This window comes from Fundulus heteroclitus, chromosome 13 (assembly GCF_011125445.2).
Source record: "Fundulus heteroclitus isolate FHET01 chromosome 13, MU-UCD_Fhet_4.1, whole genome shotgun sequence".
Lineage (NCBI taxonomy): Eukaryota > Metazoa > Chordata > Actinopteri > Cyprinodontiformes > Fundulidae > Fundulus > Fundulus heteroclitus.
The window spans coordinates 7,134,287-7,158,336 of NC_046373.1; the positions used below are offsets into that span (position 1 = coordinate 7,134,287).

The 24,050-nt window shown below is 39.2% G+C and overlaps 1 protein-coding gene across 14 annotated transcripts in view; it reads left to right on the forward strand.

Annotated features, from left to right (window-relative positions):
• The window catches only part of adgrb2 (adhesion G protein-coupled receptor B2), a 351,672-nt gene that overhangs the window by 252,091 nt on the left and 75,531 nt on the right, over positions 1–24,050 (forward strand). For all 14 annotated transcript variants that reach the window (XM_036144964.1, XM_036144962.1, XM_036144961.1 and 11 more), the window contains one exon: positions 20,457–20,583. In XM_036144964.1, coding sequence (XP_036000857.1) covers positions 20,457–20,583 — 127 coding nt within the window. The remainder of the gene's footprint in view (positions 1–20,456; positions 20,584–24,050) is intronic.

Genomic DNA, 24,050 nt, shown 5'->3' on the forward strand with positions numbered 1-24,050 from the left:
AAAATTGCATAAAAACCTGCTGTTCACAAAGTACAGTATACAAGCATAATGAAAGAAAGTTGAGTGAAGGAAATGGTGTGGAAGAAAAAATGTGCAGATGCAACAAGGTAAAGAAGTCTAGGGAGTATCGATGGTCCAGCTCTTGGCAAAAGATTTTGCGCATTTGGCTCAGAGCCTTTAGACTCTCAAATGGCTCTTCATTTTTAGTCACGCTAAGCCTTCAAATCCTGCCTTGGCAATTTTGCGTGCTTGTGTATGGATTAGTCATTTTTATTCAGTGTTTTCATAAACAGCATTCATGTTGCATTATTTCATGACAAAGTAAATGCACAGTAACTATCAATAGACATTTCAAGCAGAGCTTTAAAATGTAAAACATGCTTGCATTAAGGTCTAGTTTCTTGCCCCTGTTATACTTCCCAGTTTGTCTTTGCATGTGATTGGCTACACCGTGTGCCCGTCAAGATAAAGTCCTACCCCTGCCTACGAGGATTTTGAGCTTAACCAAGAACACTAGCTGAGGATTCAGCTCTTCTTATTGGCCCCAGTCAGGTTTTAGAGCCAGGTCGTTTATTGATAACACATCAGTACTTGAGAAAATTGCAAAGCAAAGTCCATTTAAGACTCTGGACTGCAGGTGGAGTCAGTGGTTCAAGAACCACCACAGATATATCCAAGACATCTTGAACACAGAGAATAATACACTGCATGTGTTAAATTAATGGTGAACCAAGCACAACCTTAGAGTTATCTACCTGAGCTAAGAGCAAAAAAAAAACTAGCTGTTCCTCTGTGGTCCCTTCTTCACCTAAAAGTAATAACGGCATGTGATTTGGAAATCATTGAGCAGAAAAGCACAAAGTACTGTAGGACTTGGCTCTTGCCAACCCTTCTAAAAGTACCAGTGTCTGGTGTAATTTTCAATAGTATCACCGCGCTTGATTGGACAGCCAACTTGCCTGCCCTAAAGTCCATAGAGAACTTTTAGGTATCATCAAGAGAAACATGAGAGACAGCAGAGTGACCATCATGATCATAAATTAAGGAAAATGTCCAGGAACCATAGGCCCTAGCTGCTGGCCTGTTGGTGACTCTACTCCGCTCACAGACGGAACAGCGGGGTATGCCGTTATGCTACCAACCTTTGCGCGCTGTTAGGCAGTTATGTGTGCATATATGTATGTGAACGAACAATTTGTAGCGTGTGTCTCAAACACTTGCCCAATCTGTGTCTTGCACATGCTCCACACTGACTAACCCCTGGTCTGCCTGCTTTCTGCTTGCAACTTGGCCAAGCGTATGTAAATGAACCATACCACTAGCCAGTCACCGACAGGTCTTTTTCATCCACTCAGAATATTGCTAGCAAATATTGCAATTGGTTGGGTGAGAACCACCAATCAGAACCAGCAAATCATTGCACCTAGTGTCAGAAATTACAAAACAAAATGGTAGGATTCAGGAAAAATAGAAGAGAACACAATAAAAAAAAACACTTGAATATTGTAGCCAAAGAATACTTAGTGAGGCATACAAATATGCTGGCTAACAGCTTTAAGCAAGAAAAATCCCAGTTAGCAGAAATGAATGCCTTGTATGTGTTGAATGTATATGTTATAATTTTGCTTCGAGTTTTTTATTACTGGAAGAAACTGATTTTCAAAAACATTCAGATTCACTGAGATGCACATGTTTACTTGTTATTTCAATTTTGGGCTTAAATGTGCAAAAGCTATTGCCATCCATGTGGCAATTGTGTTATGTTTCTCAGCTATGCTCTCGTAGTTCATCTCAGTATTCATGAGAGTGTGCTTTATTTATTTATTTTTCCCCTAACAGGCCCATATGTCGGTACCATCTGCCCACCCAAATCGTTGAGCCTAACAACCCCCTTTTCCGGGATGTGCCCATCCTTTCTACCAACCTGTTTTCATTCATTCTTGCATTAGTGTTGGGTTCCTTTCATAAAAGTTTTAGCTGTAATGCCAGCTTAACAAATTTACCAGAACTTACTGAAAGGTAATCACTTTACTGATTAAATGTTCTTGAACGAAAGCCACAACTGACTATAAATAGAAATGTTTGATGCAGCGTGGTGACCCAGTGAAAAGCAGTGGCAGTTTTACGCCAATGTATATATATATGTGTGTGTGTGTGTGTGTGTGTGTGTGTGTGTGTGTGTGTGTGTGTGTGTGTGTGTGTGTGTGTGTGTGTTTGTGTGTGTAAAAAGGGGTTTATAAAGTATTAACTGAAGGACAGCATTTTTTAATGTGGGATTGTTTTCCATACAGAACTAATGCAGTCAAATTAAAGGTTGAGTTTTTTAAAATCACTTGAGAACATGCTCCTACAGTAAAAAATGAATTTATTTTAAAGACTTCTTTTTGTTACATATTTACTAGGGGTTAGGCAGTACTTTATGACTATATTCCTTATGTTAAAACGACTTCCATAAGAGGTTGATTCATCACCTTTAATGGGTAAAACAATGGGAAGAACAGTTTGAAATGAAGTCTTTCTTTTTATCCCTCCCATACCCTCTCCCTCCAAAAACAAACAAACATAAAACATTATATCTGCATCCAATTGTTGCTGTCATGTATATGAGTATTTGTCCCTCAGAGTGCCAGAGTTTCAGGTGGACTAAAGACTAAATACAAAAATCAGACTGGGAATGTTCAGCCTTGTGTTTGATCTCTTTAATTTTGTATAAACCCTGTGCATTGTCCTTTTCCACTTTGCTAACCCTGGAGTTTGAAATTATATGCAAACAAGTGTCAAAACGGTAACCATCAGTTCATTGTAGTAGGCTTTACTTTAAGTTGGTTAAAAACTGCTCTGAATTTGCTAGTATTTGACTTACGGCAAAGCTGCCGATATGAGCCGTTATAGCATGATAGACTTAGCAGATTAAGTATTCTTTCCTCTACTTACATACACTTAAACACACACACACCGACTAACACACTGAACAGAGTAGGCAGGAGGAGGGGGTGGATGGATGAAACGGCTTGCTCCACTTTTCCATCTGACAGAACACAAGGGATCAAGACTGTGTCAAACTGCGAGTCAGCACGGCAAAAGGAAGTCGGCCAGTGGGGCTTATGTGCGTTCTTCCTCCATGGATATTACCGACATGGTCAGGCTCTCGGCTCATTACGGCTATCACAACAGTCTGTAGAGAAAATGCCAACTTGGTAGATAGGACTCTTAGACCTAAGGGATGTAGTTTGTGTTTCTTGTGGCGGTTGTAAGTGTTCAGGACGAGTCAAATTAGCCATGTACAAAGGTGGAGCTGTGGTTTCTCTCTGCGACAGGACTGCATGGATAAGTGGGCATAGCTTCTACACAAGGAAAGTTCTGCTTTTTTACGTGCTTGGGAAAGTTATGTGAAGACACCTAGTAGAATAGATTGCTTAACAGAGTTACCAGTCTTGTCTTTTACTTGACAAAATGTTACTGATTTTACCATCATGTAAGCAATGGAGGTAGAACGGCACGGTGTATGTCACTGCCAAGGCACCTTCAGACCAGAGGCTCCAGCTTTTGTTGAAGATGAAGACGTTTGGAATCAAGTTTTGATTAGAATTCAAATTTAAACCCAGCGAAGACGAAGACCAGCTTTCTCCCCACACATTTGGAAAAAAAAGTTTCCTTTTCACCACTGGATCTGAAGAACTTAAAAGTAAGTAACGTCTCTAAATCTTAAGGTCTGTTCTATATAATTGGTGACTTATGCACTTCAAAGGCATTTATGAAATCTTTTATGAAGCGTCAGTCAAGCGGAGTGCCTGGCGTGTGTTTGCAATGTCTACTCATTCTTCCTTTACTCCCGTGATGCTGGAGAAGAGATGAAAAAGCACTTGTTACTTCAGGTACCCTTACTTGAGCCTCTTGCAAATGCCTGGAAAACAGCATTCCCGGAATACTTTCTTTCAAATGCATTAGTTCAGACCTCCCTAACTAGAACAATGAAAGCACAATCAAGACGAACCGACTTTAAAATCCTAGTGGTTAACCCCTCATTGCTGGAGCTATCTTTTTCTGTAGCTACACCGGATGCCCTTGCTCACTGTTAAAAAAGAAAAGCAGAGCATAAATTGCTGCTGCCAAGACAGGTATCTCTGCATTTTCTGTTAGCTGTCTTGTTTGAACAGCAGAAGGAAAGTTAATCCCTGGAAAGAAGCTTATAAATTAGCCCAGGGCTATGCCAGAGAGCAGCAGATTGGGACAGTGGAGGTCACTGACAAAGCATTCTGAGCGCACAATGCGACAGGAGGACTGTGTCAGGGAAGGTTTTGTGTGGGGATCTCGCGTGACATTAGCCGCAAGAAAGACAAGGAGGATTAAACAAGAACAGTAGGTTTATCTTTATTACAGACCTGTTTCAATTCTTAGATTGGTATAAAGGAGCGGCAAGCTGATGGAAAACGGTCTTATTTTTTACAGTCAGATGTGCAGTGTTTTGTTTTGCACAGAAATGTTTCATATCATAATCATTTGTTCTATATCAGACAAAAAAAAAAACACCCCCAGAAAATAGTTTTAAAATTATGATTTTTCTTCGTCAAAGGAGCAAACTAAATTGACCTTTTCACTAATTTGAAACCCCCCTATACTTTGTAACTGGTATGGTCTCCTTGGCAGCAATAATGTCATCAAGCATTTTTGATAACTAGTAGTTGGTCAGGCAATAAGAGTTTGGGGATTTCTAGTAGAACGCTAAATTCAAGGTTCCATCAATTATGGCAAGTTGACTATAATTGATTTAATTCATGTGGCTTTTGTATCTTTTCTACCACAGTTTTCTTTTTCTTGCACAGGCAAGTGCTCCTGAAGCAGCAAAACAGCCCCACACCAACTAACTACCACTACCAAGTTTCATTGTTGATATGATGATCTTTTCCTGAAATGCTGTTTTAGGTTTACTCCAGATGTGACTGGAAATAGACCTTCCAAAAGGTTCCACTTTATGTTGTTAGTCCAAAGAATATTTTTCTGTGACATGAAAACATCTTTTTTGCAAATCTGAGATAGGCCATTGTGTTCTTTTCGTTTGTCAGAGGTTTTGGGCTTGGAACTTTGCCATGGATGCTACTTTTGCCCAGTCTCTTTCCTTGCATTGTTGATTCATGAACACTTACCTTAACCAAGGCAAGTGAGGCCTGCGGCACTTTAGATGTCTGAGTATGAATTGTTGACGTACTCTTGAGGTAATTTTGGCTGGCCACTCTTAGAAAGGATAACCATTGTTTCATGTTTTTTTTATCAGTATTATGAATAATTGCAGTTCAAAGGAGTGCCAGCCTTAAAAATGCCTTTGTAACCTTTTCCAGATCGACAGTTGTCAGGAACCTCGTTTCTCATCTGCTCTCTTGAATTCCAGGGAAGATGATGATGTGTTGCTTTTTGAGGGCTCTTTGCCTACTTTGTGTTTTTAGCTCACCACCGTCAGGGTGTGAATGGGTGAATGACTAAGACTGTAGTGTAAAGCGCTTTGGAGGTCGTCAAGACTAGTTAAAAGCGCTATACAAGTACAGGCCATTTACCATTTACCATTAAACAGGTTTGGTATTTAGGTGATCTTCTGCTTCTACTGGTCTGGGTGTGGATTATGAAATTGAACCAAAAATATTTGCTTAATCATAGCTAATTTGTGATTTAACAAGAGGGTGATTCACACAGGGCAAGTCTGGTTTTTATAGGTCTTTTTTCTCCTTAATAAACAAATTAATTATTTATAAAGCTGCTATTTATGTCTACGTATCGCATAATTGTCTGATCTTAAAATGTGTCCAAAGATCTGAAATAATACATTGTGGAAAAATTGCAAAAGCTGAAGAAATTTCCAGGAGACAAACACCTATTCATGTCACTGTTTGCATCAGAATAAAAATGTTCTTTTCCTTATCACACCGGACTTTCTTCAATAAATATTTAATGTTCGAGTACCCACTGCGAAGATAACATGTATACCCATAAGCTGTACAATCTTTTCACATCCACATCGCAACATCCGTGATATAATCTTGCAACATGTTCCTCTCGTTCCAAGATCTGTTCTGGACAGTGAGAGACTGGGAAGCTTAGTTTCTACAGAGTGGATATCTGGGTCAAATACATTTATACATAAGGACACACACATGCATTCACAACACACGTACACAAGAATAAAAAGCTCTAGTATAAATGGGCATTGGCGAGTGCTGTATAATAGGTGTTTAAAAAAGGTTGAGTAAGTACAAATGATTTGTGTCATATGAAGATTTGCTTCAGTGCTTTCTTGCTGTAGTGAGAGAAAAAATATGCTGAATATGTGTTGCCTCTGGTGAATGTGCTGTTCACTTCCTTGGAAGTCAGAGTTAAAATGTCTTATGTCTACCCCATGAGGTTTTTTGGGGTAGACATTAGACATTTAGACAAAGCTGGAAGAAATATTTTCTCGAACACAATTTGTCTGTTCCTATAGAGACTTACTGCTGAATTATAAAATAAAAGTGCTAATATAAAATCTGGATCTTGCTCATTTAGGGTGGAATGAACAGATAGTGACTTCTTTTTTCTCTTCTGTTACATTTAAAAGTGTGGAGAATCAGGAATCCAGATTGGGTTGACATTCATCATGTTACATTTGACATGTTTTGAGCCTCGGTGCAAACAAGTTGACCCCGGGCCTTCAATTGGTGTTTAAAGTGCAGGCGGATAATTACAAAAAAAGGCTACATTTCTTTTATTCTACCAAAGCGAACTAATCCATTTCAGAATCCTAACTCAAGCACCCTGTTAAAGCCTTTTTCCAAATTGGGGGAAAAAAATTAACACATTCTTTTGTCAGTTTAATTATAGGGTAGAGATGTGATGGCAAGCTCAAGACTTAGACCTTGAAAGTGAAACCGCTAAACAGAACTGGGTCAGCCTTTTGCTTTAACTTTATATGCAATCCCCAGGCTCTGCTTTTTATCACTAACTAAATAAGGAGATGTTAGTGACACCATCCTAACGTGCTAACCTTTCAACTAAAATTAAGCCCCATTTCTGAAAAAATAACGGCTATATGGTATGTCACAAATGTTTATTATTTGGCTTAAACATACAGTGCCATCAATGCATTGTTGGAGGGCGTTTTATGTGAGTGACCAGCATAAAATAGTGCCTAATTGTGAAGTAGAAGTAAAACAATACGTTTTTAAAATCAAATGCTGGATACAAATGCAAAAAAATTTGCATTTGTATCCAGCCCCTTTAGGTCTCGCTGTAATGACAGCAGCGGGTATTTCGGGGTGTGTCTCTACCAACTTTGCACTGCTAGAGGCTGGAAATGTTGGGCATTTTCCTGCAATAATCCCCCTGTAGTGGGGTAGTTAAAGTCTATGAATTTAATTTGGGGGACTCGGGTTTGGATTCCAGGAAGGGCATCCGGTGTAAAAACTCTGGAAAGTCTTTGTGCGAGTTGTAATGACTTGCTGTGACCAACCCCTGAATAGGGGAGCAGCTGAAAGGACTCTTACTTTCCTTCTTTTGGAAGTCTCATTACCAACCACGTTTTGTTTTCCTGGCAACCTCGAAAAGCTCTGTGGATTTGCATAATGGCAATTTGACACAGTTTAACGCTAACAAAAGTACCTGGTTCGTGATAACAAATAAAACACTTCAGGGGGGACTTATCACTAACATTTAATCTGGAACTAATGATAATTTTGAGCTTCAAAGATATGATCAATGTGATCAGCTGTGTGTGCTTTGTTGTTTGACAAGACTCTTTCGGGATATCTGAATGACAGGGAGAGTCACAAAATGTAATTTGCTTTTTCTTTTAAATCCTCAACTTTACTCTCTTGCCACTGTAAAATCAAATATGCTCTTGTTCAAATGTGATCAAAACGCAAACCATGAGCTAAAGTCCGCTTTTCAGATGACTGTGAAAGGTTGTATTTGATAAACCTCTTAAGAGACATCACTGTTAACATTTGTGAAGCAGAAGCAGAGGGAGCTTTATCTGTGACTTTACCTTATTTCAGTTCAATATCCTGCATTGAGAATATAAGTTTTTTTAGGAATTCAAATTATGTTTAGTTTTCTCTTTTTGTTCTGTTTTAGTAGGAGGCAATTGGCTTTCATTGCACTGCGATTTCATTAACAGGTTTGTGCCAATTCATTCTCTGCAGATATAAAAGGTCAACTTGTTCTTTTGTTTGGAAGGTATTTCTTTTTTCAGTTTATTTGCATTTATCCTAACAGCCGCATCAACATTGTGCAACCAATTTGAAGGTAAATTGGAATACGTTTCAGAATGTCAACACATATGAGCAAGATCACCAAGCAAGGTTTACATCTCTGATTGCCAAGTTTTAGGGTGCATTCACTCCAGTATGAATCAACTACAGAATACCTGCATCGAAATATCCAAAACAGAGGTGCTGCATGTATGATTTCAATGATAGTTTTCCTCCATTTCCAGATCTGTGCTACATCCCACCCTAGTCATCAACGGGCGTGGCTTTGTTTACCCACCTACACACACACACACACACACACACACACACACACACACATATACATATGTCATCTCTGTACCTAATGGCAGTCACACTACCTCTGGTGAGCACATAGAGGGCTGTGCAGCTCCCCAAAGAAATCCCACCCCACGCCATTGGAGGATGTTGCAGGCAGTAGAACGTTCTCCACAGCCTCTCCAGACTCTGTCACGTCAGTCACATGTGCTCAGTGTGACCCTGCTTTCATCTGTGAAGAGCACAGGGCGCCAGTGGCGAATTTGCCAATCTCGGTGTTTTCTGGCAAATGCCAAACGTCCTGCATGTTGCTAGGCTGTAAGCATAACCCCCACCTGTGGACGTCGGGCCCTCACACCACCCTCATGGAGTCTGTTTCTGATCGTCTGAGCAGACACATGCACATTTGTGGCCTGCTGGTGGTCATTTTGCTGGGCTCTGGCAGTGTTGTTGCCCTCCTGCGGCCTTCTCTGCCTCTCCTGTGTTTTATGGCCTGTCTCCAGATAGCGGCGCCATGCTCTGGACACTATGCTGACAGACACAGCAAACCTTCTTCCCACAGTTTGCATTGATGCACTATTCTGGATGAGCTGCACTACCTGAGCCACTTGTGTGGGTTGTAGACTCCGTCTCATGCTACCACTAGATTGAAAGCAGCGCCAGCATTCAGGGTTTAAAAGTTCACCACTCACGATATCTGATTAGACATGCCTGCTCACACAATGCGTTCAAAAACCACTCGTCAGACTCAGACCTGTAGAGAGATGGCGCTACTCAGACTTGTCTACCAGGAAGCCAAATGTTAACAGTTGAAGAAGAAAAAGGCGGAAGTGCCGATGTTTACTGTTAAATTTGAGGCTTACTAGATCAAAACGCGCTGCTTTGGAAATTCTGAGAGTTGCACCTCCGTAGTTTGACTCCATGTCACACTTACCACCGTAATGCTTCTCTCTGCTCCTATGTTTTCGTTTGAGAAAACGAAGACAAATCTACTTGTTTGCGCAGGCGCAGTGCGCGAGGTTGGTGGAAATCGGCTCGTAGATGGTTGTAACTCGGCTTCAACAGCAGGACACGCTTACAAATACTCAGGAGGGCATACTGAATTTCAAACATGTTTAATTTTCAACCGACTGTCCGATTCCTGATCAGGAGGTGATTGGGAGGTGGTCATGAGAGGCGGATCGCCCCTCGTTACCCCCCGTATACTAAACGTCCCAGGACGCTCGATCAAGCTGAAACTCGGCCCGATCCAAAAAATTCTCGTATTACTGACGAATCGGCCCGAAAAGGGCAAAAACTCGTAAAGTATATGCCCGGCTTTAATTGCCTCTAGTTTCCACCTGTTGTCTATCCCATTTGCACAACAATTGATTATCAATCAGTGTTGCTTCTTAAGTGGACAGTGTGATTTCACAGAAGTGTGACTGTGTTCAGTGTTCCCTTTATTTTTTGAGCAGTGTATATATATATATATATATATATATATATATATATATATATGTGTGTGTGTGTGTGTGTGTGTATTTATTTCTTTTTCTTTTTTTTTCTTTTACGTGTCCTTTCCGGGCTATATAGCACTAAGAATTGCTGTTTTAATGCCAATGAGAGCTCAGCAGATTTACTTTCACAAGTGGAGCATTACTGCTTTTGCTACTGCACTTCGCTTGATATATATGCAAAGAACGTTATTGCATATAATTTTGGGATCATTTGAAATTCAAATTGTGGTTGTTTTTGATTAATTATTATGTCTATGCTTCTGTGGCAAACAACTTCAACCATCTGACATGCATCTCGAAAATTTGAATATCATTAAAAGGTTAAATTATTTTTGGTAATTTAATTCAAAAAGTAAGGCCCATATATCATATCGATTCATCACATATATTGTGATATAGCATGTTTATTTCTATTAAGTTTGAAGGTTAGGGGAGATTGTAAATGCCAAAATAGGTTTTTCAAAAAAAGTACATGATTCAAAAGATTTTTAATGTAGAAGGCCCCTAAGCCATGTAAGGTCATTGCTAAAGATTCTCAGGACTTACATTTAACCAAATTAATGGGTAGATTTTGAAAGGGAAAAAAGTGTGGTAGAATAACATAACCACAGCACTGAGGGGATTGTGAGGCAAAGCTCATTCTAGAGTTTGAGGGAGATACGCAAAGCATGGAGTCGGTGCTTTAAGAGCCACCACATACAGACGCGTCCAGGATATGTGGTACAGCTGTCTCTGAGGAAAAAAGGGTCTGTACTCATTCTCTGTGGTCTAAACTCTTTTTTTCAGATGAAAGTAAATTTAGCAAATCATTTTATAATCACAATCTTAGAGTGTGGCAAAAGAGTGAAGAAGCACATAATTCCCAAAATATTAGTGTAAGTGTGACTTGTGGAGCCATGTTAGCTGCTGGTGTTAGTTCCCTGTGTTTTACTGAGTCCAAAGTCAATTACCAGGAAATTTATTAGCTCTTCATGCTTGTCTCTTTATTTTCCAGAAACACCTGGAAACATATCTCACTGCCTAAAGTATGAATACCTTGATTTATCAGCAAAATCACCACATATAAAGGGTTGGAATATGTATTTACTGGATCAATTTAATATGAGAGTAACCTTTTGGATTGAATGGCTTGTAAAATAGACCTTTAGTATTTGTCTAACCCCTACGTCTGTTTATCTTTGTCAGAGTCATAGAGCAGCTGTACTAAACTCCATTGGTCAATAAATGTGAAGCAATGTACTGGTCAGGTCAACAAAGGGAGAAGTCTATGATTTCACCCAGAACCCAATTGCTAAAGGGCATTGGCACGAACCTCTTTTTCACAATGCTAACAAAACAGTTATAGTTCAGTTGGCATGAATGGGGAAAAGAATGGTGTACATTTAATCTTTCTCCATTAGCAAAGCCCTGGTTCTAATCCCCTGAGTCAATGGGAACCACACAAAAGCCAACATACGAATATATAAGAACAAAGATTAATCAGTTTTGCGGATGACATGACGCTTAACAAAATTCTAAGCTGTAATGTTACTGATGGGCATTAGAACCACCAATCAGATTAGGCTAAAGAAGATGAATTTGAAACTCATGACATGAAACAACGAGGTCATTTGTTTATTATGCATGTGTGCTGTCTTTATCTTAAGGGAGCTGCTGGAAACAACTGCAGGGTCTAAAGTAATCTGAAAACAACGTCCAAAGACTGGTCAAGGACAATCCTCACTTGCATGCCCGATAGTATCTGCAGCCATGTTATCACATGTACAAATTTATCTTTTCACTCCCCTTGTCTGTCTAGCACATTTTCTCTGACACAGTGACATACACACCACCCCACACCATGTTGCTACCAGTCAAACTGTCTCTGAGCTCTACCCGTCTCACTGTTTTTTTTTTTTTTCCTATCCTGGAGTCTTTAAAGTGTCACAGTGCAGATTCCAATCATGTGGGCCCTTTGCTGACATCTTATTACTGACATTTTAATGTAGGTGGCAATGTGTTGACAAGTATATGGGGTACATCTGCGCAAAATGTTGCTGTTCATATGCCATTGTATGATAGGGGTTAGAAAATGAAAAAGTTACAATTTATTTGGATAATTCTGTAGAGATGCAGAAATGTCAACATATTTGGCAAATATGAGTATACTAAGATATATAGACAAAAAAATTGTATAGAAACTGGTGAAGTGGTGTGAAAAATATTGAAGACAGTATCATAAAACATATCCTCAAGCCAAAGATGAAACATTATCCTGACAGATAGGTTTGACCTGAATCTCGTGGAGTCTGTGAAGGGAGTTGAAGATCAGAGTGATGGCAACAAGGTGTTCCAGTTCAAATACTTAGAACACATCAACAAAGAGAAATTATCAAAAACACAAATGGAAACATGCAAAAAGTATAGGATCAGTTCAGTTGGTGCGATACTAACAAAGGAAAGGGTTGAATCTTTTTTGGTGTGCCAATTATTGTTAGAATAAAAATAAAAAACTGAGCCTTTTTTTTCTTTTTTGTTTTACCTGCTGAGCAAGATTTGCTTCATATTTATGTGTCTTCTATTATGTTTTTTTGAATAGTTGCATCTCAGTATTTGTTGCAGAGCTGTTAAAAAAGGTCAGGAGGTCCAGCTTCCCAATTTCATCATTCTGCGATTTTTATTTCTCAGAGTTATTTTGTAATATAGGCTGAAGGTTGTAGATAACGGTGCGTTCCATTTGCCACGAAACTCGAAACTAACAAGTCATAGATTATGTCATCTCCACTTTTTCTGTGTACCATATTCCCTTCTGTCAGACAGTAGAAACAACATGGCTGCTCACACAAAAGCCATTATTAAATGTACGAACACAGCCGACCTGAGTCTCAGATTGTGTTTTAAAGTCATATTGTCATGATTTAAATTTTTGTTTGGACATTTCTAGTTTGTACTCTGTCATTTCTCAGCCACTAGTCATCACCCAATCAGCTCTACCGTCTCACTACCACCTGATCAGCTCCACCTGCTGAAATTGATTAGTCAATTTTGCTCACCTGTTCCCCTGTCTACATATACTTGCCTCTGCAAACTCATCCCTGCCAGATAGTCTTGTCTTGCTACCTGTCTACATGTGTTGTTTGCTACAGTGGCTTTCCTTGGTTTGCTTCTGTTTTTCCCAAGTATCCGGGCCCTAATCCAAAAGCTGGCTGTGCGCGTGTGGTGGATGTTATTTTAAATAACAGAAAACTAATGGATCCAACAACGCCAAATTAGTTAAACTAGGAATAAGAAACAGGTTCCATATTGCAGGTGAGCAGTGTATTTAAAAACAAGATTAAGAGGTTAAAAAATGTATTCCGATAAAAAGACACCTTAAAAACTGTAGAGTACATGATGCCTAAAACCTTTACTAAAAGTGCAACCGCACGTTAACAAGGCTAAAAAGCTCAGTCCGAACACTAAAACATCTGGCAGCCTCAGAATTCAGAGGGTGGTGAGGATCAGCCACTCCCACCTGGCGTCCTCCTGTCCACCCCCGAGCCATCGATTCAGCGACTGAGCCGGTGGGGCCAGCGTCTCGCCCGAGCCTCTTCTCCATCCTGCCCTCATAACCTGGCTTGGATGGGTCTGTCTCCATCCGGCCAACGTGCGTAGCAACGTGAGGGACAGGTCCCGGCTTAAGTGCACCTCACCATGGCCCCACTAGAGCCTCGCTACTCCCAGTCCTGAGATTTACTTCTCCACCCAGTCTGGATCTACCTTGTATCTATTGCTGTTCGTTCTCGTGGAAGTCTCCGTGTACAGCGCTTCCCTGGTGATACCTACCCTGGTGGCACCCAATCACACCTCACGGGCTGGGTGCTGGCAGCTCCTTCAACCTGAGCTCTGTTTCTCTCTCTCTCTCTCTCGTCTCCATCACTGTGTGTGGCTGCCCCTTTTATTCCTGTCTCACATCACTCATGATGCACAAAATACACAAAAACCATTCAACAAACCTTAAAAGCTAAAACCAAAAATATGCACCGTCCCATAACACCCAAGCACCAGAACATGGAACCAGTGAGGGCAAGGCAAGCGTAGGAATAGCAGTATAGGCCGGTAGCAAACAAACACTGAGGGGCTGGCAGTGAATCAAGAGATGTTCTGGCAGGGAGTCGTTGAGTGAGGCAGGTATGTATAGGTAGGCGGTTGTTCCAGGTGGACTGACTTGATGATAATTGGAATGGGGAAGGATCAATCAGCCCCAAAAACACAAACAAAACAACTACTTCTAGCCATAATGAGCAGAAAATTCACTAATGACAGAAACAAGAATATACAGATAATAATTAACACGAAAGAGATGCAAAACATAAATTGACTAGAGGATCCCCAGATCCCCTAAAACTAAGTAATGACACCCTGGGACCTTGACAGTTTTGTAGTGAACAACTCCTGTAAACCTTTTGGAGAAACATTTGCTTCTTCAGAAAACTGTTATACTTTTTGCCACTGAGATACATATGCTGATGTGTGTGTCAACTGTGCATGAAATGTGTCGAGCCAAAATGCATGCTTTGGCCCTTCCTGTGACCCATACTATACAGATTTAAGAATAAAATGTCTCGACTAAATTTAAATGCTTGTAATAAATTGTGCCCGCTTGCCTGGTTTTGCAATCACCCGTTGATAATGTGTTCATATCACAGGGTGCATGCAGATATCTGCCTGAGGGGACAGAATAGAGTAGCTGTGTTAAAGCATTTTCACAATGTTTGTTTCCTTTCAATGTCTTATATAAAGTGTTGTTGAAGTATACATTACTTTGAACGTTGCGCTTAAAAAAAAAAGTTTTTGTTTTTTATAGGCCACTTATGGCCACTTTAAAAGTGGCCATAAGTACAAGATAATTTTTAATCACATATTATTCAGTGGGAGGTGCAGGGTTAGGGTAATTGGTTGCAGTAAGAAGGTCCTTGGTCTGAATCCCAACCCATTATTCCAACTTGTTATCAGAAATCAGACATACAACTCGGGTGTCGTCAACAAACATGACTATATCGGTGGAGTGAATGTGAGTGAATACTGAATAGGGATGCGTTCAGAATGAGGGTTGATGATGTGTACTTACCCATCTAAACAGTCTATGGTCTGTTCCTGAGAAATTCCAGAATCCACCTGCACATCAAACTGCACTGGTCAAATTTGCTCAGTTTATGGAGAGTAAAATGTTAAAGGTATAGCTGAAGTCCACAAACAGCATTCTGACATAGGTGGGTCAGAGCTGTGTGGAGAGCTGTTATTACTGCATCCGCTGGTGACTTCTTTGCACTGTATGCAAATTGATATTGGTTATGGTCAGCAGGAAAGGCAGTTTTAGTGTATGGGAGTCTTTCAAAACTTTTTTTGGTAATTGGAATGAGAGCAACTGGGCAATAGTCATTCAGACAGTTAACTCTGCACCTTTTGTGTTATTGTATTATTGTAGCAGACTTAAGGCATATGGGAACAACACAGTGAAGTAGGGACAGGTTGAAAATGGTGGTGAATACGGCATTTTAGCTGGAAAGCTCAGTTTCTGAGGATCCTTCCGCTGATGCAAGTCCGGAACAGCAGCCTTCCCCGCGTTAACTTTCTGAAGGGAGGAGCTGACCGGGTGTCAGTTGTAATGGCTCCTTCTCCTCTGTCTCAGCTTGTTGAATGTGGTTCACTGTGCCTCCTCAGTCAAAGCAAGATAAGTAGTGGTTTAGAGTATCCAGGAGGGTTCTCCCTGTGTTCATGGTGTCATCTACAGGTTTGATGAATTAATCTGTTTGGCTGAATGATTCAAATAACATTTACTGGCCACAGGCGCAGAGAGCTGTGTCCAAAGAAGAATCTTTATATAAGCAGTTGGAGACAGCATAAAGTCCAATGGAAACCAAAAGATAACACGGATACAGGCGGTCTTTTGTCCAAACCCCTTTGGTGTCGAAACGTTAAAATTAGGAGGCCTACACAAAAAAATGTAAAATAAAATGGAAAGTGAATTTTAAAAAATCATAACTCAGACAGATATTATGAGAAAAAATTTGATAATTCCTTTTTTTATTTTGTAATATGTGTTTACAGTGTCTATACTTTGCTGCAATTTTCATTGGGGTGACGCCAGAGCGTCACCCTAATCCGCTCTCTATTGACAAAACCCCCACCAAGACATATCACAGCTTTCTGGAACATACTTTAATATACTTTCATTTTAAAGAACTGGTAATAGTTGTACAAAGAAAAGAAAAGAAAATCTCAGAAATTACAAAGACATCCTGAATCCTTGACTCTTGGGAATGATCTGTAGAGTTATTTATTTATGTATCTGCAGCTGCAGTTTGCACGCTGTAGACATATTCTGGTTCATCACATAGATTCTCCCTCCTGCTTGAGTATGAGAAGAATAACATCAGGTCACTACCTCAGTCACATTTCCTTGAACTGATCCTAAACATTTTTAACCGAAGTTTGGGTTTATGTTACTGCCAAGTTTTCTGAAAAGTGAGCAATGTTATTCTCTTTAGCTTTCATTTGCAAGAACGTGTTATATTTTACCTGTGTCTGAAGTAGTTTTTTTGTTGTGTTTTTTTGCTAGTTCATCAGATGACTCTAGTACTATAATAGTCAATGAGAAGCATACCAGCGAATAGGATATGTTTTTGATATTATTTATTGTTCTTAAAGAAAATCATTTTAACTCATAAACAAGGGTATCTTTGAATTCCTCCTGAATATCTAGCAGTGTTATTTCTGACAGAGTGGGGTAAGGTCCAAATACATCAGAAAACATAGGTGCATCTCAATAAATTAGAATATCCATGATAATTCATTGATTTAAGGTAGTTGATTGAAAAAGTCTACAAGGAAGGTGATCTGTAAAATCATATTGCTAAAGAAGTGTGCTGTTCAGCATGCTGTATTCAAACATATCCATAAAAGGTGAGTGGAAGAAAAAAGTATGATGGAAAAGGTGAAAACAACAATAATGACTCCAGGCTTGAATGGACTGTCAAATTATGTACATTTTAACTGTAGCTCACAGATTCAAAGGCAAGGCAGGGGGAGATGAGAGGTTGAGTCTCCAGGACAAGCAATGTAGATCAGCTTCAGGCTGATATCAAAGCAACATGTGCTTTCTTAACACCTCAGCTGAGCCACAGGCTGGAAACCTCCATGCCATTCAATGTTGATGCAGTGAGTGCTTCTACATCAACGTACTTTTCAGAAGGCTGACATCCCTGTACTAATATTTAATTTATATTGGTCTTATGTAAAATTCACTTGTGTAATTTCTGGGTTTTCATTGGCTATAAGGTAAAATAATTAAAACTCAAAATTATCAGAAAAGTAATTTTGAACATATCCCACTGTGTATTGTAAACCATACTTTTTAAACTCATTTACTGGATTAAATTAATATTTGAATGAAATTTTAATATGTCAAGATGTACATTTAGCTTTACTATTACATGAGCTATGAGAACTTAATATTTTAATAATATTTTAATAATCAAAACTGTGACCCACGAAGTTTTAAATGATTCCCAGAAGAACAATTTTGCTGAGTAAAAATGATTACTGTACTGACTTATTTAAAATTTTCAAACCCCATGTAGTGACTCATTTAGTAAGGTGGGAAATGGGGACATTATTTAATAAAACATTAGCAGTAAAGTATAAGGGTAACCATACTGTCTACAAAGTAATTTTATTTCAGCTACTTTACTTTATAAATGATAAAAGCGACTGCACAAAGAGGGGAAGCACAGACTGTGTTTTGCTGATTAAAATGGAAATAGAAAGCTGTTTACCCACTCTTAGATGCATTCCTTTTTTAGCTTGTATCATGTACTGTTGGTGCCTCCTTCTTTTTATTGTATCACATATAAAGGTAAAAACATGCAATTTATTGTTTTCTTACATCCAGAGCAATGCGAAAAGAAAAAAAGATTTTCATGATAAATTAATTCAAAGAATTTCTCTAGCATAACTTGGACTCTGTTTCACCTCCCTTAGATATCTATTCCCTTTGGAAACACCCACATACTGAAATCAGAAGATATTGCGGAATAAGTTGTACAAGAGCGTTTTAGTCTTTAATGAGCTACAGCTTGCTTGGTATAATCGGCCCCACCAGTTCCCTTATGGTCAGATTGTGCTGCCTTTTTGCTACACAGGACACAGTCATTTAATTTAAGTTTTTTTTCTTTCATTCTTAAATTATATATCTTGTGCGAAATGCATAATTTTAAGTTTTTGGAACAATGGAAAAATAAAAATATATTCTAGTCCTTTTGTTTCTTCTAGCTGGTGACTTCCTGTGCTCTGGAGAGCCAAAGTTTGCATGAATGAAATGCTTTTAAAATGTCTTTTTTAAAATAAAAGCGTTTTGACATTTACAAAGTCAGTAACGGATTTTAAGGACCATTTCACAAATAAAGCAAACCCAGTAAAGAAAAACATTCTTTATTTCAATTGGCTTGTTTATTAACAGTGTTACAATGCATTTGTCTCACAAAATCTAAGCCACAGTGATTTGTAAAAGTTTTAACCTCTATTCCAGTCTGAAATCTTTTGTAGCATCTAAAAGGATTGTAACTTGTCCTATTTAGCACTATCTATCTAGCCAGCAGCTCTGTCCACACCTGGAGAGTATGAGGAATCAAAGCATTATGCTGCAACTGCCGTGTGTTCAGGATGATGGTTGTTTTCCTCCACACATAGAGGTGTGCATGTAGGCCACAATCATTTTTATTTGTCTGACCTGACCACCACCTTCTTCCACATACACTATTAGCATAGCTCGTGGCAAACTTTAGAAGGGTCTTTGTATGGCTTTCTTTTAACAAAGACTTTCAGCGTATCATACCATCAAAACAGCCAAATTTCTAGCACAACTAAAGGTTTTCCTGTGGACATACTCACATGATGGGCAGATTTCACCATCGTTAACACAGGCCTCTAAGCCAGGTCTCTGATTAATTCTCTTCTTGCCTGGTCTGCCAATTTAATTGCCATCATGTCTTTTTAGAGCTGCAGTTTTGACATTTTTTTATGTTTAGAATGATGGATTGAATAATGCCCTATCACATGTCCAAAGCTCGGAGAGCCAAACTCTTCCGTAAGCTTCTCCAAAACTTTATTCCTGTGTTTTCATGTTGTTTTTTTCATAATGCTGTTTAATCAGTACTATTCTCTAATAAATCTTTAAGGCCTTCAAATAACAGTTGTATTCATACTGTGATGAATTTACACAAAGAGGGATTTTCTTAAAGATTTAGCTGGCCTCTGAACGCATCTGGTTGCACTAAATTTTAGTTAGGGGCATTACAGTAAAGGGGGTTGAATACTTACTCATATCACACTTTTCAGATTTTCTGTTTTCAAAAAGACTGAGAAATGGTGATTATTATTTTGGACCTTCACATTCAGTCCAAGTAAAATAGCCTGTGGTGGTAACTTGATGGTATGAAAATGATTTAAGGGGTAAACCTATTTTCCCAAGGCACTGTAAATTAATTTGTGCATGCAACTTGAACAGACGAGAATAATGATCAAATATCTGTCATGGGTCTGATTTACTTAAACTTCCTGAAAATCTAACAAGATGAGAAATGATAAGCTAAAAACCTTCGGAGACAAGTTGTGAGGAAATATTACTGTAAAACAAGAAATTAACCCCATCCCTAACCACATCTCTAGCTTGTGTTTGTCTCTAAATGTGCTTTTAAGTCTCCCTGGCGAGCAGAAATAGAGAAAATCCAGGGTTAAATGTGATGTCAGTGTGCATCGTGAACTTTGAGAGTGATAAGTTCAGTGTCAGCTTTATTGGTCACAATCTACATTTTGCCTTCTATGGGAACAATTTAGAAGGGAGTAAAAAGGATGGTGGAGGGAAAATAAAAGGCAGAGAAGTAGAACTATAAAATTCACAAGGTTCTATTGAGTTAGACTCTATGCTTGCTTCTGCAGTACCTCTATGTGTCAAAGCAATTGACCATTTAGTGCCATCTGACCTCATTCCACACAGTTTTTTTTGTCAACATTTAGCTGATCTAACACATTTTTCCTCAAGGCCTCCATTCAATTTCAAATCCATTCAGTTTATTATAGACCTTATGGGATGAAATATAAAGAAGAAAAGGACGAACAAAGACGTGAAGCAAAGTGTTAAAGCAGCCAAGAGCTAAACGAAAAAAAGGGGTTTCTATGCATTGAATATGAGCAGAGTGAATGGAGGTGTCACTGTAAGTGGGCCAATCACTAAATGATGCTATGTAAAATGAGTAAACCTGCTGAACTAAATGGTAAAATGTCAATCCACTAAAACTTTGAGAACTGAAATGCACACACAGTCAATTTCCAGTTTGGTGATTATTTATCGCATAGTCACTGTCTATTTGTGTCTATTTTCCCATATGATACCCCCCACCCCAACCCCACCCCTCCGTTCTACCTCCAGGGAAGCTGGCGCAGAAAACTGGGGCACAGAAGGCTGCCAAACGGTTGCATCAAACACTGTCCACACCAAATGCCTCTGCAGCAAGATATCCACCTACGCCGTGTTAGCGCAGCAAGCTAAAGATCCGGTAAGTCACCTGTGCATAGCTCGATACCCTCTGCGGGTTTTTGAATGGGACTAACAAGGCCACTGTTACCTTGGATAAGGTCAGGGAGAAAACTTGTTTCTGTGCTACGGATTTAGATTTTGCAGATTTTCCAACAAGGCATAGATTTTCTTGCAGACACATGGAAGAATGCTTCTGAAATTACTTGTGCTAGCCTTCTTGCAAGAATTGCTGTCCATTTTGGAATTATTATCACACTCATGCATGTGGTGTTATTTTGATCATTATGTCTACTTGTCTTGTTATGTGTTGATGCTGCCATTATGCTACTTTTTTTTTTTTTTGGGTGCAAACTAAAGGTCAAGTTGTTTTTCGGGGAGTTATACCCCTGTGACAAGGGAGAGGAGAGACGTCAAACAGAAAAGCCGTCAAGACATTTGAATATAACTGGGAGTAATTTTTGCCTGCAGCAAATAACCTGTGCTTCTATATTCCAAGTGGCTGCCGTTTCTGCTTGATATGTTTAACGGAGACTTTTAAAGCAGTTATGTGTAATGTGAGCTTCAGTTTTTTTGTAGTCCAAATGGCCATTTACAATACTCGAGAGCTCTATGGTCACCTTAATGTGTCACATAGCATACCATCACCTCATTTAGTTTAATATGATCTTTAACTCAGACATATATAATCTCCCTTTGGTACCCTACCCTATTTTTCTCTGCTGTTTTAACCTGTATAATGCTTCTGATCATATTTAAGCATGGGTGGGTAAAAGATTTTCATAGGATGTTAACCTTTGTTAACATTTAAAACCGACATCTGTATCATAATCTAATAACTTGTATTTAAAATAAAAACTACTAATCCTTCTGGGAACAGCTTAACTGATATGCCCCGTATGGCTTGCTTAAACTAGTTATTCAACAACATTGCATTCATAAGATTAATGGATGCTGTTCTTTTAGCTTCAATACCATGTCTGTCCCTGGTTTGTGTTTAGATATCTATTTAAAGGGGAAACTTTGCTGATCCCTGTTGCAGTTTAGTAACCCCTAAATTGAAATCATGCCAAATATCTATTATTGTTATGAATGGAACGGATGGACCCAGAATTTGAACCAAACCAATGTTAAGATTTAAGAGGATTTATTGTGGTTAGGGAAAGGGATTGCAGGCAGACAGAATAATGGGCAGGACAAAACAGAGCTCGTAGTAGATAAACAGTCCTCAGTCACAAGTGATGAGAAGAGCAGGAAAGTCCAAAACAGAATCTAAGGGCAGAGGCAGGAAACAGATCCAGGAACAGTACACTGGCAGACTTCAGGCTAAACAAGGTCAGGCAGGCTCGGTGGTAAGATAACAGTCCAGGTCGGCACACAGGCTAGCAGGTTAAACAGACAGGGGGTCAGGCAAGCTCAAACTATCCAAAAACAGGTTCGGTCAGGCACACGGGTAAACAGTCAGAAAACAGGCAGGAAAATCAGGAACTGGGATTAGGCTGGCTCAGAATCTCCAAAGCAATTCGGGTCTATATCGCCAGGTCAGATAGAAAATGTGAACGCTGGATAAAACTCACCAAATGACTTGTAATGATCTGGCACTGATGACTGGTCTGAAAGCTGGTTAAATACTAACAGATGCAGGTGGATCAGGTGAGTGGTAATGAGAACTGGGCGGAGCTAAGCAGGTGTGTGAAATGAATATAACTGGGAGTAAAATGATCAGACCAGGCATCAGTGCCAAGATCATGACAATTATCTTTTGTATTTGTGTTTAAAAGGAAATTTCATGTTAAACTAGCATGTTGTAGGATATCAGTACTGTGTTCAGTAGAGCAAAACAATTTTATATATCTGAATAAAATACTGTGTAAAGTTCTAAGTTATCCAGGACATGGAAAATAAAAATAAAAATGTTAAAAATCTATTATGCTTGCTTTAAACAATCAGGTTAGGTCTATTGACTATACTAAACATGTTCATTACATTCATCAACATTATCAGACAATGAGATTTCACCCTAACTATTTTGAGCTCATTTATAATGTGCTTCTTTTATTTTATGCAAATAAGCTGCTAACTCCTCCCCCAACTCAATGTTTACACTCAGATTTCATACACGTGAAAATGGCCACAAGCAGATGCACAATGCTGTTTTTTTATGGTTTTTATGGTTTTTGAGATTTTAATTGTGAATCAGACTCAACTAGCAAGGGTCGGCCCATTCAAAACAAAATTAATTAATTCACACATACCACAACATCACAGGATACTTCCCCGTTGGTAGTGACATGCTTCTGTTCTGCTCTTTTATTTCTTGTTTTTTTTTTAGGCGGCTGTCACTCAGCCCTCCTTCAAACTCCTAACCAATACCATAACAGTTGTTGATATGTGCAACATCCTAACTCGCTTTATCTACCAAGCAACCTTAATAACACTCTACAGACAACATTTTTTTATTCATTCATCAAAAGCTGGGGGCAGCTTTTGCCATGGACAGGTCATCCAAACCTGACACATTCCCTGCAAATCTGGGAAGTCTGCCGGGGTAACCCTAGGGTATTAGTAGGGTTAGCTTGTGGTAAACGACAGATCATGTTCCTGTTGAATAGCAATGCAAGACAAATCGTTAAGTACTTACATCTCCCTCATCTGCAAATAGTAGGGAATAAACTTTCATTCAGTAAATGTCTTTTGGTAAATCCTGCCGATTACTGTCAGTAGTTTTCAAAACTGCCATTCCTGGGCAATGTCTTTTTTTTCCCCCTTTGCAATGTCAAGGAAGATGGTATCTGGTTAGGAAATTGCCATCATAAATAAATTGAAGCGATGCAGTTCTATTCTCTGTGACTGGGAAGATGTGCATGGACACATGTTTATTGCAGCCAACAACAAAACATTTGTCCTTTCCATTGTGCAATCAACCAGTAAACAAAGAGTTTACATCCGCAGTCTCGTCATGATTCAGGTGACCAAGTACTCCACTCACACCAAGCAATAGCTTCTAACGACCCAGGACAGAGATTAGTGGGTCGTTGATTTGCATCTGACTTAGAATGCACTTAGGAGGATGGGCTTCCATGTCCTTTAATAACAGCAGTGCACCAACTGCAGGTTGCAAGCATGAGGCACGAGGCACGTAGACTCCTAGACAGGTGTTGAAACATTTTATGAAAGAACTGAGCGATAGTCCGGTTGCCTCCGATGTAAACCTGTTTGCTGTTGCGATGACCCAGATAACTGAGAATTTGCACAGGCACATCGGTAAACAATGTCCTGTTCTAAAAATGAAGAGGGAGGAGCTCCGCTTGGTTTGCTAGTTGACGGGTTGAGCTTGTGATGCCAAGTTTTTATGCAATAATTGGGACGTTTTTGAAATGGCTTATTTTTAGACACCAACAAAACATTTAGTTTAGTTTTTCAGCATTGAGGCACCTTGTTTGAAGCCAGCTACTGCAATGAATACTTCAAAATGTATTTATTTTTAAA